This window comes from Tauraco erythrolophus, chromosome 2 (assembly GCF_009769465.1).
Source record: "Tauraco erythrolophus isolate bTauEry1 chromosome 2, bTauEry1.pri, whole genome shotgun sequence".
Taxonomy (NCBI): Eukaryota; Metazoa; Chordata; class Aves; order Musophagiformes; family Musophagidae; genus Tauraco; species Tauraco erythrolophus.
Genome location: NC_141466.1, coordinates 80,029,765 through 80,043,560, shown reverse-complemented (window position 1 = coordinate 80,043,560; position 13,796 = coordinate 80,029,765). Strand labels below are relative to the sequence as shown.

At 38.5% G+C, this 13,796-nt stretch overlaps 1 protein-coding gene across 1 annotated transcript in view; it reads left to right on the top strand.

Annotated features, from left to right (window-relative positions):
* The window catches only part of PRKN (parkin RBR E3 ubiquitin protein ligase), a 796,707-nt gene that overhangs the window by 162,387 nt on the left and 620,524 nt on the right, over window positions 1-13,796 (top strand). Inside the window, exon 2 of the mRNA XM_086626845.1 lies at window positions 7,932-8,095. Within this exon, the coding sequence (XP_086482971.1) occupies window positions 7,932-8,095 (164 nt within the window). The remainder of the gene's footprint in view (window positions 1-7,931; window positions 8,096-13,796) is intronic.

Sequence of the window (13,796 nt, the reverse complement as noted above, 5' to 3'; positions counted from 1 at the left end):
AGTGATACTGGCATCCCCACAAATGGGATGAGTAAAAGCAAAGAAGCCTAGACATTGAAAAATTAACATTAGACCTGTAAACACCAGGAAAATAAGTCCTATTATGTTTCTGTTCTCCGGGGCAGCTGATTTCACCCCTTCCCTTCAAGCAACAAAGGCTATACTGTGTACAACCTTGTACTGGGCTAACACTGTCCTGGGCTACGACAATGTTTATTCCCTTGAGTTTTCCCTTGTTTGTATTTGTAGTAGCTCTTGTAGAAATTAAACAAAGTGTAAACAAGGATTTCTGTGTCAGTAGATGGTTTGGTAGGTTTATTTTCTCTGGGACTTCTGAGTTTTTTGTATGTGGAACTAATCTGTTTCTACATAGTCATTCCAATGGTATATATACCTATCTTATAGGTATCTTAGGTTTTTTTATATACTTATTTGTCCTGTACTGAGCAATTAACAAACTTCATAGATTTCATAGATTTTCTAGGTTGGAAAAGACCTTAGAGGTCATCCAGTCCAACTGTCCCTAATCCCCATTAAAACATATCCCTGAGTAGTTCATCCAACCTTCATGAGGTTAGAAAGCTCCTTCCTGAGTTAAGTGTGACAGCTGCCAATTTACCATACATTAGTTTGAGTAGATTTTCAGCTGTTCACCAATGCTTCTAGTATTTAGCAGAATGTAGATACCATAGAAAAATGCATTAAATTTCCTGGGGAAATGCAAATGAGTGTTACTGTTAAAATAGTGGAATCTCCTTATTGCAGTCCTCACCTTGCAGTCCCCTTTACAGCCTTAAAGCTATTGCAGTAGTCCTGCTTGGGATTTTCTGAACCTCTTAGGAATTTCATTGAACTCATGCAGTCTTTGCAAAAATACTGGCCCATTCTTCCATAGGACAGGGGTAATTTAAAAGCTACAAGAGTATACGTGTTCTTTTTGAATGTAATACTACTTAGTAGTACGGAAAGTTGTAGCATATAGCTGGAAATATGTAGATTTCAAAGACTTTTACCCGTATCCAAGCACATTAAAGAACAGTATGCATCTATTTAAAACGAAACATGAATTTAGCTTGATTCTGTATCACGGAAGTTCATGGCAGCTTTTTGCTGACATAAGCAGCCAGTAAATCAGGACAAAAATAGCTAGGGAAATAGCATTTTTAAGAGACTTTTAAAGTAAATGCCAACATAATTGTAGTGTTGGGTTAGCTAGCTATGCATTTCTCCAACTCTAAAGAGAACTTGAGTATAGTAAAACTGAGTGAATTATTCACAAGAAATAATTCACTGGACAAATTTAGCTTGTCTTTTGGATTAAGAGGCATACTTTCTAGAACAAAATTAGGTTACTGTGAGAATTGCTGAGTTTAAAATTTGCCTCACTGCAATACAAGAAAGCAACTGCATGTGCTGGTTGGAGGAAAAAGAGCACTGCTGAGCTCTTGTCTTTTTTATTTGCCTCTATTCTTGATTTGGATTAGTTGGTAGTGAGGGAGAGTCAGGAGGAAACTATTAACCTGCCTGCCTTACTAGATTTTACTCAGTATTATGTTCTAAGAAGTACATGTATGGAAATAAAACCCCAGGACATCTACAAAAGAGTTGCTATAGTTGTTCAGGACAAGAGTCCGTTTAACTCCATGAATTATTGTCTCCAACAGTGAACATAAGCAGAGAGACCCTTCCGAAGAGCAGAGTAAGCATAGATGATATTTCTCCCTCACGTTCTCACAGCTATTTTTAACTCAAGTGACAGGAGCTTTAAAATGTGTTTTCCTAAGAAAGGGAAAAATATCTTGTGAGAGCATCTATTACTTTCTCCTGTCCTTGCAGTGATAAGTTCCTCTTTGTCTCAGCACGTGACTGGAAGACATAGCCCTTCTAAGCTCAAAATCTGCATATATCAACTATTTATTTCATACTAGTATGTATTATCCCCTCCTTTTCAGTAGAGACAGTACTGAGCTGTCTATGCAGTAACTGCCTGTTTCTTTTATCCCCTTGAGCTGAAGTTATGCATCCTGAATCTACCACCTCTCTGGCAGAGTTCTCCGGAAGGTCTGTTGTGAGTAGCATAAGCAAACATCTCATTTTGATCTGTTTTGAACCTCGCTCCTACAAGCTTAATATGATGCCTCTGAAACCTTGCAATAGAAGTGAGCACCCAATCCCTACTCACCCTTTCCATGCTGCTCATGACTTTGTAGAAAACTCTTATCAGGTACAAATGTAACATTTATGAATACTACTATATTGCTTTGCATAAACAGTTGTTTGAATAACAGTCGGTCATGATTTTTATTTAAAAAGGAAATAAATCAATCAGAAATCTCAATCTTAAAATTTGAGTTAATAATCAAGGAGCATTTTTTATGGCATTCATTTAGTGATAGCTAGAACTAAAGATATTTCCATGAGAGAGTTTATTCCTTGCTAAGGAGAGAAATAACCCCACGAAGGATGGGGTTTTATAGACATTGTTTATGTAGATTACTACATTGCTGTCTATGTGTGACTACATCATAAAATCATTTGTTAGGTGAAAGTAATTTACAAATGATCAGAAACAACCAAATTACTCTAGCTTAATGAGTTGCCACTTACTGCCTGTGTAGGCTCTTTTTCTGCTGCGGCTGTGAAGTTGGCTTATGTTAATGTGCATTAATTTTTTTTTCACAAATGCAATGATCAAGGAGGCCTAATGCTGCCAGTTATCATGGCTCAGCAGTGAGCGGTAACGCATTAAGTCATAGTTAACTTTGTGGCATATACCCGTTAGTCTGGACCTGGCGAAAATTTACAGCTGGCCATTTTGTCAGGAAAACGTCATACCAATGCATCAATACCTGCAACAGCAATCCACTCATCTCAGGGTAGTGTTTAAGGTGTTGATTATCAGCCTTACAGACTGAAATGTGTGAAATCATTATCTCTGAGACACTATCTCACTGCTTGTGTAGACAGCAGAGATTCTGTAGTTGGATTTCCCTCATCATAGAAGAAGAGTTGTTGGCAGGATGTTCAGTGCAAGGGCATCAAGATTCAGGATCTTGCTATCTCAACTTGGCTCCAATTTTTCAGAATTTGGCAACTTTTTGATGAAAAGACATCTGTTAAAGAGTTTTCCTGGAGAGTGCAGAGGATATTTTTGCGAACTGATGAAAGGGCTACATGAATTCCTATGGGACTGGTTATTCTAATGCTGATGAGATTTTGTTTTATCACATACATATGTCAAGATAAAAATCATGCAAGCCAGTTGGCCAGAACTTTGTGACAGTGACAGCAGTCTTTCAAAGCAGGACTTGGTGTAGTGGAAGTAGGGTAGAAATTAAAATGGAACTCATTGAACTGTCCTGCTCTCCAGCGCTCCTGGGAGCAAACAGTGTTGGGAAGATCTCCTATTCTAATGCAGAACTTCAACTCAAAAATCTGTGAAGAGAAAGATTGCAACCAATTCCAGGCTGCTGGAATAGTTGCGGAAAAGGGCCTTCAAAGAACGTTGCACAAAGTTGTTTAACTACTTAATTGGACTTCCAGTAATATGTGCTGACTGGCTGTTTAATAAAAGCCTGCCACAGCTCTGAGCTATTCCTTTACAGACCTGACCTCAAGTTGCACAGTCTCCCCCACTCAGCTTTTTCTTTCCATTTTTTGTTCCTCTTTAATCTTTTGCTTTACTACTTTCCCTTTTTTGCAGTCCCTTGACACGCTGAAAACCAGGAAATAACAATAAAATGTTGTGGAACAAGATTTACTGCCATCAGATTATATTGTGTTCTGCTGCTAGTTTCTCACACTACATATATCCCAGAGTTGCATTTCTACAATTTAGGTTGTAGAAATTCCAGGCAGCAACTGACATTTACTCAGGGTTTATAAAGTGCCTACAAATGTATCTTGTGTTCATTAAATATAGAGATAAAAATAATAGAATGGTATCTTGCCATATGATTGAGTATGCAAGAGCCTCAAGCATCTGAAAAATATGTTTTTATTCCATTTATTGAAATGAAAAACATACTTAGAACAGCTGCCTTCGGCCTATGCCTTGAGGCGTGATATGCAGTTGTGCCGTAATGGATGTTCTTATAGAACATTTCCGCAGTACTCTAGCAGGTGGCGAGGATTTTACATTATCTCCATTTCTACCTTATCTTCCTTTATTTATCATTTCTGTGCATTTTCCTGTTTTTAATCTGCTCTATACTGGTTAGTTGTACTAGATAAATTATTAATCACAGTTTATGAGAAAGATTTAATATTGAAAAGGAAGGGATAATACTTTCTACTATGAAATAGCCTAGATGTAGGTTTTTGAGCTAAGAAGGGCTGTGTTCTCAAGTCATGTGCTGAGCCGAAGAGGAACTGATCACCACAGATACTGTCACAAGACTTTTTTTCCCCGGTCTTTGGGAAATAGATTTAAAGGTCTTGTCACCTGACCTCAGTAGAGAAAGGGCTTTTAAAAATCAAAAAAGTTTCACATACTTCACTCTGTCCTTGGGTTAAACCTTGGTTTTATTATTTTTACCCCTAAGAAGAATGTAGAATCAAGAGTACTCAAAGCTGTCGTACTTACCGTGCACACAATATAGTTGCTCAGCAATAACATCTTAAAGTTTAAATGTGTGCATTCTGTTGCCTCAGATCGTGTATTGTAGGTTACAGCTTTTGTTTGATATGTAGCAAAGCAGGATTGCGTGATTCACTGTTTTCAGGAAGAAAAATAATTGGCTATTTTATAAACTAAAAGAAAATTTGTGGTTTGCATGTAGCAATGTAAAAACTTTTTCGTTCTTGGCACAGTTCAGTCCTTTTGGTTCTATATATTGGGACTGTGCCTTCACAGTTTGTTCACAAGCAGGGCTTAAGCTTCTCCAACATGCCATGTTTATCTCCTTGATTCAGAACTGGACAACTAGTAGGATTGATGACAGGGATTAAAGCTTTGGCACTTCTGGTGCGACTTGCCAAAGAAGAAAAGCTGCTGAATCCCAGGGCCCTGAGAAATGGCCTCTTGAGATCCTGGCAGGAGTGCCTGCCCACCAGCTTTCTTCCAGCCTGCACTTGAAATTCTGCAGCTTCTCTACACTCCTGCCCCATGTACTTGTGGTTGAGTTTAACCAGTTTTTGTCTGCATTTGCTTAAATTTCCAATTGAGTTTTTACTGGCATGCTGAATTGTAAACAGGCACAGCTGAGTTGCAGGTACACATTTATTTCAGTATCCCAGTTACATGTGTAGCAACCTCCAGCGCAAGGGATGGACAGATGGCTAGGATCAGTAGTCTTAAACTACCCAAGATTTCAGTCACAATCTTCTTCACTTACTTATATTCCTTTCACTAACAATTCTCATATTACTTCAAAAGTTATTCGTCATATTGTATCCTGTTTGAATTGTGCTGCAGACTCCATTTTTATAGTGGATGCAATGATGTATTTCATCTTTTTATGCTCTGCGCAAGTGAGCGAAGGTCCCTTCTGTTCTTTTACATTAAAAAGAATTGGTGGATTGCAGATTTTATAATAGAATAAATGTGCTTAAGGGCGAAATATTTGTGGATTAGAACTTTCCAGCAAGCAAAGTTTGACATTCTAGCATTTTTTTGAGTTAGCTCTTCAAACTTGTAAGAGAGTAGTTGTAATCTTTGCTGTGGAGTGCAAGATGTTGCACTCACACATCCATTTCCTATGTTTGCTTCTGGTTACAATTGAGAGACTGAAATTTCTGCTACCTCGTACACGTTGGGAGGAGGAGACTATACCTGTTTGAAGTGAATAAACATAAACTTATTTGAGGGAAGGGGTGGGGATTGTTGATGATGATGAATTAGGCTTGCAGTGTGTTGGATTTATACTGTCGTTAAAAATGAGTACCACCTTATAATTGATTTAAATGACACTCGTTTATGCTCCTTTTATCAAACACTTCCCTCTTACCAGTACATTTGATTTGCAGAGTTAATGCACTCGCTAACTTTTTTTAATTTCCAGAACTACTAGCACTTGCTTTCATAAGACTAAAGATAAAGAGGATTATTTATTAGTTAGGAAGAAGTCTTTGGAGATGGACATGTATGCGTTTTATGTGTTTATGCAAGCGTATCTGTATAAACATATTAAAAAAAATGCACATAGTCAGAGCTTAGCCTATTAAAAAAGTATATTCCCCATTGATTTAACTGTATATTTTGCTACTGGACCAGATAAAGTTATTTACAGTTGAGCATTAGGAGTGTTCTGGAAAGATGGGAAACGTTCAGTTCCATTAGCACTACTTTTTGTCATATAAGTCCTCCTTTACTTTGCAAACCACAATCAAACTAAAATTCAAATTCTGCTGATTTTTCTGAACAGTCTGAATATACAGCTGGCACAGTTTAGTTATTTCCAGAACACCTTTAAATAGAAATCAAAACCAGTAATGGGATGTACTACAGGAGACACTGCACACTGCAGGGCATTATGTTCTGCACCCTGCCTGACACAACATTATGCAATCCTACTCCGCATTTTAGTACATTAAGAGGATACTTTCAAGTGCAAAACTTAGGATGTTGTTTAAAATTTTAGTGGTATATGGCCTTGTCCCTTAAGGATTAGCCAAATCTGAATTGAAGATGTGAAATTGCAGATACTTACAGTGCTCATTGCTCAGCAAAACAATGGCAGCGTTCTCTGCCATGTTCAAATGCGCTCAAAGAATCTTTGAAGTGGTCAGGTAGACTTAATGTGTTTGAATAATCATAAAGATACAATTTTCAGTTTGAAAAATAGTTATTTTTAAAAATCATATAAATACTTTTTAGCTTATGCTTCTGTCAGTCACCAAAAAAAGCAAAGGAATAACATCTTCAGCTGAAACATTGTGGTGGGAATGAGAAATAAATCTTTAAGAAGACTGGTTGTTACAATCAATACCCAAGCAGTTTAGGTGACAGGTACCCATTCTCTAATTGATATAAATGATTTTTTTTTTTTCATATTGGATTTTGCTAATTCCTTTGCTTCCTGCCTGTGGAGCTATTGGTTGAAGTGGTCCACTGGGGACATGGCTACCAGTCCTAAAATCTCTGTGACTGATACAGATGTAATGAGGTTTTTTCCTGTTTCATAGTTCTTGTAGTCATTCCCTGAGCACAGGCTCAATGAGCACATTCAGACTCCGTATGAAAAACAGCTCTACCAGCTGAATGGCAGGAAGCTTATGAGCTTATTTGCCAGACTCCTCTGGATGTATAAACCAGTTGCTGCAGCTCTAAAAATGATATGACTGGTGCAGTAGTGATTTTCTGCACTGAAGGTGGATGCCAGCAGGAGTTATGTACTGCAGATATTTTAGTGAACTCTGAAAAGACCACACTCTAACACAGCACTCCCAAACATTTCTGCTAACGTGTGATTTTCTCTCCATCATTATCTTCTGTAGAATTATATCTGCGGGAAACCAGTTTATATGACTGTGCTTTACTGTGTAACAAGGAATTGTTTTCCCTTGTATTATTTAATGTGTTTGGGCTCTAAAGCATACCTCAGTTTCCTGCATTTATTTGTTATATGCAGTGGGGAAGAGCACAAGGGGCACAGAAAACGTGTGTGCCCCGTGCCCGCTAAGGTTAGGACTGAACTGAAAATCTATTGTGCCAATTACCAACTACTTAGGCAGCTGCATAGCTGGATCTCTTTTGAGTCTGCCTGTTCTCTGTAATTTCTAACTCTGACAAAGGGAAACATATGGGTTTTGTTTATTGGTCACTAACTATTCCGTGATGGGTATCAAAATGGTACACTGCAGTATTAATAGCTTTTTTCTGAAAATTGCACGTGCTCCCTGAAATTGAAGAGTAAGCCTCTCATAGTCACTCTAGTACAAACACGCCGTGAGAAATGGCTGGCTTTAAAAGGTGTTTTGCTCTTCTTCAGTGTTTGTCAGGTTCAACTCCAGCCATGGCTTCCCGGTGGAGGTTGGTTCGGACGCCAGCATCCTCCAGCTGAAGGAGGCGGTTGCCCAGCGACAGGGAGTTCCAGCTGACCAGCTGCGGGTGATTTTTGCGGGGAGGGAGCTCAGCAATGACTTGACGCTGCAGGTAAGTCTCCCTTGGTAGCTTCACTCTGGACTGCTGCCAGTTACACTGGCTCTGCCTCTAATGCTGCCAATCTGACATTCATGCCTGAGATCTAATAGAATAAATAGTGCCTGGGGATTCCTTGAACTTTACTCCACACTGCTTCATTAATTCTGACCTTCTTAATTATGCATTAAAACAGCAAGCAGGAAGGATAGGGAAAGAGAGAGAATACGAGAGAGAGAGCATGAGAGTGAGCTGTGCCTGGTGAATAAATGTTTACTGACTACAGAAGCAAGCCATGCACAATTTCTGTATCTGTTCAATTTCTGTCTTACTTATTCTATTTGAATCTTAATGAAGAAGGATGTGAATAAATTGCTCTAAATCAGGCTGCAGAGTCATCACATTTCATAGAATTTGTAACCCAATTGTGACCCCTGGAGGATAGCTACAGGGCTGCTGCTACTGCTCCGTGTGCTGCTGCGCGCGTGTGCAGGTGAATGCACTGCTGGAGGGATGGTTCCAGATCAGAAAGCCCACAGAAGTGCACTCCAAACCAATGAACTTGTAAACGCTAAAAGAGGAGCAGGGTGCACGGAAGAGCAGCTATAAGTAGGTATCTGAATTTCAGCTCCTGAAGGTTAGCTGACTGTTCTCTTCTATAAATGTGGAGGAGTGTTCATCTGCGGTGAGCAGTAGTAAGCATGGAAAGATAGATTCAACTTTCTCTTCCTTGTTATCTTTGCTGTCGTTACCAGTGCTGCCGCAGTTGCTTTACAAGTATTTTTGTTTATGTGAATTTGGTAGCTCACTCAAAAGCCAGGGCGTAGCATAAGATCACACATTTAAGACGTTTGGGGAACTCGAGGAAGCCTACTGGCCTTCTGACAGAGTGCAAATACTGATTTAATGAAATTGCTGTCCTTCTGCAGTGGCATCAAAGAACTGCAGATGCAATCTGTAGTAGTGCAGGTGATTATATAAAAGATCCCTCACAGGCAGAACTATTTCAGATTAATTGGCACTCATATTTTAGAAGTATTACTGTACTTAGAATGGCTGCTAAGCCTCGGTGCAGAAAGTCACTACTGTATTGATGACCTATCACTATTTCTCCTTGGGTATGATATTTATTGCTTTGCAAAGGGTTTTAGGGAGTTTCAGCACACAAAGGAAGGTATAGAAATGCAAATCGTCAGTCTGCAATTCATTACCTATGGATAGTGTTGATGCATATATTCACGGCATAAACAACAATGTGCTTCACTTACTCATATGTAAAAACATGTATATGAAAATGTAAGAAAAAAAAACACCACAAAACAAAAAAAAACCCAATGTGAATGGTAGAAGTTGTCAGTTCCCAGTTGCTAGATTTGAGCGTCTGTTCTGTCAGAAGCTTCTGAACCACTTACCAATACCTACAGCTTCCCAGGAAATGCTATTACTGTCATTTTATGTCATCGTGAAACACAGATTTTGAGCCCAGTTTTACACTGGCAACCAAGTTTGTTGTCAGCTACAACATACAGGCTGTTGCCAGAGTAAATTAAAAAATTGTTTTCCAAATATACAGGGCTGCTGACTTAATTACTTTCATTGGAATGTCAGAATTACCACATGTAGTCAAGACTTCTTATTTGGTAAACCAGACCTAGACTTACTGCTTTGACTCTTGTCATCTAAAGCAGATAGGAAGTTCAAAAGCTGTTTCAGGTGCTGTAATCCATACTTAATGTATTAAAGTGTCTTAAATATTGCAATGATTAGTATCATCAGCAGTATATCAACTACATTTTTAGTCTTGATATTTAATTAAGTGTATTTTACTTTGCTTCTGTGTTTGCAGTTTTTTCTGTCGAATATTTGTGTGTGTATGTTTATTTATTGTGGAAATTTGTCAGCACAAGAAGAACAGTTGAGGGTTTGAGGTGTTTGAGTTTCCCTGGTAGGCTGTGTGGGGCTTTTTGCATAAGAAGCTGAATACTAGTAAAACTCAAGTGCTAGTGAAATACTAACTGCTGCCATTTATATTGCATTTGTAATTTTAGAGTTAACATCATATACAAGCAACTTAACTAGCTCTTATTTTCTAGACCAGGGATTTGCATGCAGAATAAGAAAAATGCAACATAGATTTGTGCTCAGCTGACACTTTCAACTTATTTCATTTTATGGTAACTTAGAATTTCTAGTAAGACCGTTTTGTCCTTCCATTTTTCGTAAACTGTGAACTTATTTGTCCAAGATACTTTGGAGAATCTAAAGGTCAGTTAGGAGAACTGATAGTATTACAGATAATGAGATTATGGAGGACATGAGAAAAGGTGCAATAATTGCAGGAGTATAGGGCAGGGATATAGGAAATACTCCAGGATAGCAATCTGTATTGGTTTCACAGCTCACAGAACACCTAGATTTGGCTTGACATCTACTTGAGGATCTCGGGCAGCTGAAACAAAGCATAACTGAGAATGTGAAAGCTTTTCCTGTTTGGAGAGAAGAAAAAAGTCTTTCATGATACCTGTAAAAAAGAAATGAAGCTGGAATGGGCAAACATTAAAGAGAAATTATTATAAGAAAGAAAGTGACAAGTTGAGATTTTGAATAAGTAATTTGATATCAACAACAACATTACAAAAATTATAGGCAGGATGGAAGTGAAATATGTGTGGAGACATTTAATTTGGTACCTCAGGTAAGCGTTCTGTCCTTGAAAAAAAAGAGGAAGATTAGACATAGATTCAACGGTGCACAGGGGAGATCAGTATCTTAGCTAGAGACTGAGGGGCAAGTAGTGAAATTAGAGCCATGGTAAGGAAAGATTGGTAATGACTGGATGAAGAATGAGACCTGCAAATTTGGATCTCATAAGAAGGAATTAGAGCAATAAGCTGCTTCCTAAAAGCACAGCAAATGGTGTCACTTTAAGGGTGCTAAGTATTCCAAAGAATGATGAAGAGCTCCCTGCTGATTACAGTTCACTTTGGAATGAATAGAAGTAATTAATTAATATATACCCAAAATAGCAATTCTTTCAGAAGGCTGTCATGAGTATATGAGAACAGTGGTAAGATCTTGTGGCAATCACGAGGGCAAAAGAAGAACAGAACCATAACAGAGTCACCAAAAGAATAAAGAGGAGATGGCTGCATATTGGGAACATTGAAGTGCTGTAACAGGAGATGACTGCTTACAACAATATTGTCCTTGCCTCCAAGAATGGCAAAATTAGTTAACAAGCCTTCTGGAAGCAAAATACGTAATATTTGTCAATACACAATTTTTCCCAATGCAAACAATTTGAAATTTACTACTGGTAATAGAAGCAGTATTATATTGGTACAGGCTTGCCCTTTCTTGGAGAACTCAAAATCCCCTTGTGTGAAGCAGCTCTTTGCAAACAGTTTGTAAGAGCGATTCCCTGCCTTGCAGAGGTTACGGTGTAAATGAATAAGGCAGACAAATGATGTGATGGGAATCAGTAGCCTGGCTTGTTCACAGTAAGAAGCAAAATGGGGATAGAATTAAGTCTTCTGTTTCCCAGTCCAGTACCGTTTCTTTTTGACATTGTTTATTTTATGAGGTAAATGTAGAAAATACAGTTCTTTGAAAGAGAAAAAAGACTAAGCATGTGATTAGTAGCAGGACTTGTTGACTTTAGCACTGTGTTCCACTGAGGCAGCTTGTGAATCAGAGTTCGCTTCCATTTGAATGGAGCATAGGCTTGAAGCATAGGCTTCACCTGAATTTGGCCTTGACAGCATCTGTGCACATCAGTGCTTTCCTAAAATTATTTATATATATATATGTTAAAGAAACAAACAGACATGACTAGAAGTATTGTTAAACACTGGAGTGTGAGCCAATGAGTATAACTGAAAATAAGTAAAAATGAGTGGCATAACTGGAGTAGCAGCAAAGATGATCATCTCTACAGAGGAGGGAAAAGAGAAGTGGTAGATGAGAAATGGTGCTGTAAGTAATGTTAGCGTGCTGCAGTTTGACGGTGGTTTGGAGAGAGTATGCTTTGTTATGGGAGGGTTTCTGAATAGCAAACATTAGAGGTCAATCCAGAGGGCACCTGGTTCTGCGGAAAGTACTTTCCAGTGCGATTTCATGAAAAGCTCAAGGACAGAGAGAGCACCCTGTGACAACGGGTCCCAGTTTTTGTCTCTCACATTTTAAATATTTATGAAAAGAGGCTATCCTTAATACTATCGTTCTCAGTGAACAACTTTTTTTAGAACAAACAAGTGTTTGAACAATGGAAGATTGCATTTTATCCAAGAAGGACCTTGTGTACCTAAACGTATGGCAACTTTGTCGCTCTCTAAGCACAGCTCAGTACAATAGAGCTTCCAGCAGTTCTTGTATTTCCCTGTTTCCGCTTACTGAAGGTATAAAGGAGAAGCCGGGTGACAGTAAAAAATGTGTCCCTAACCAGCGAAAAATCCTCGTGTGCTCAACTTTAGCTATAAACCTGCGAACACTAAGTTTAGAATGGGTCTTTTGACATACTCATCCAGTAGTGCATTTTCTTACAACCTACGGTTTTGGCTATAGGATACCATATCACTCATGAGAACTCCTTTGGTATTCAGCAGTTTTGTGGGTTACAGACTACAGTTGAGCCAACATTTGCATACGTAAACACTGGAGAGATTTGCTCACAGACATCCTGACTGAATCAATCATCCTATGGGAAATTCAAAGAGAAAATGATTTTTTGTGTGTGTGTGTTTAAATCAGTGTTTTGGGTCAATATTTGATTGACCTGTGGATCTCTTCTTACTTGTAAAGCTGGAAGAGATGCGCATTGTACTTCTCCAAAACAGAAAAACTAGCTGGAGAATACTTAGGTACATTATAGTAATAAAGAATATCTAGAGATACCATCTGTGTTGCCAGGTAGTTTGGACTTGGTTAATGAGTGGATAACAGTACTGCTCACTCTTAGTTCTTTTGATGGCTGCAGACTCACATTCAACTGTGTGATGAATAAGTTCTTTCAAGACTTGCGGTGGGCCTCACAGTGTTATATGTCTGAAGTGAAGGTGGAAAGTACCATGTAGCCATATTTAGTATGAAATTAAGTCAGGATCATCTCAGGTCTACAGATTTGTCGTATCTATTTAAGGGGATACATTGCTCGTTAATTGTTCTGGCAGATCAAGATCTAAATGGGTTAATGAATTAGACCTTTGAGCCCAGTAACACATTTCCATTCTGCTTTTAAATGCATTGCTATTCTTTTTATGCTAGGTTTTTCCTGGAAGTAGGAGACTATCAAAAAGATTTGACTTTATCTAAATAAGGCATAAATTGTCTTCAAGTAGTTTGGTAACTCCAGAAAGTGAATGGGCCATTTTAGAAGGGGCTGCAGCATCTTAGGATGGCCTTCAACTTTGCTGGTACCTTCTGGTTTCTTATGACATTTCTTATGTGTTTTAGGTGGTCTGATGGTTGAGGAGGAAGTATGACAGGGTTTTCTTTGCAAACTTTCTGCAGTGTGCACTCTACAAATTTGTATTTAATTTCTAGAAGGATTGTCTGCTAAATCTTGTTCATGGTTCCCTGGAATAGGGTTGCTGGTGCCAATATTCCTACAGGAGTCTTACTGACTCATAAAATTTCTGAATGACCTGTGTCGCCCTTCTAGAATCATTTCCAAATTTCTAAATACGAGTTTCTTTTGTTTTCCACTTTGCTGACAGTG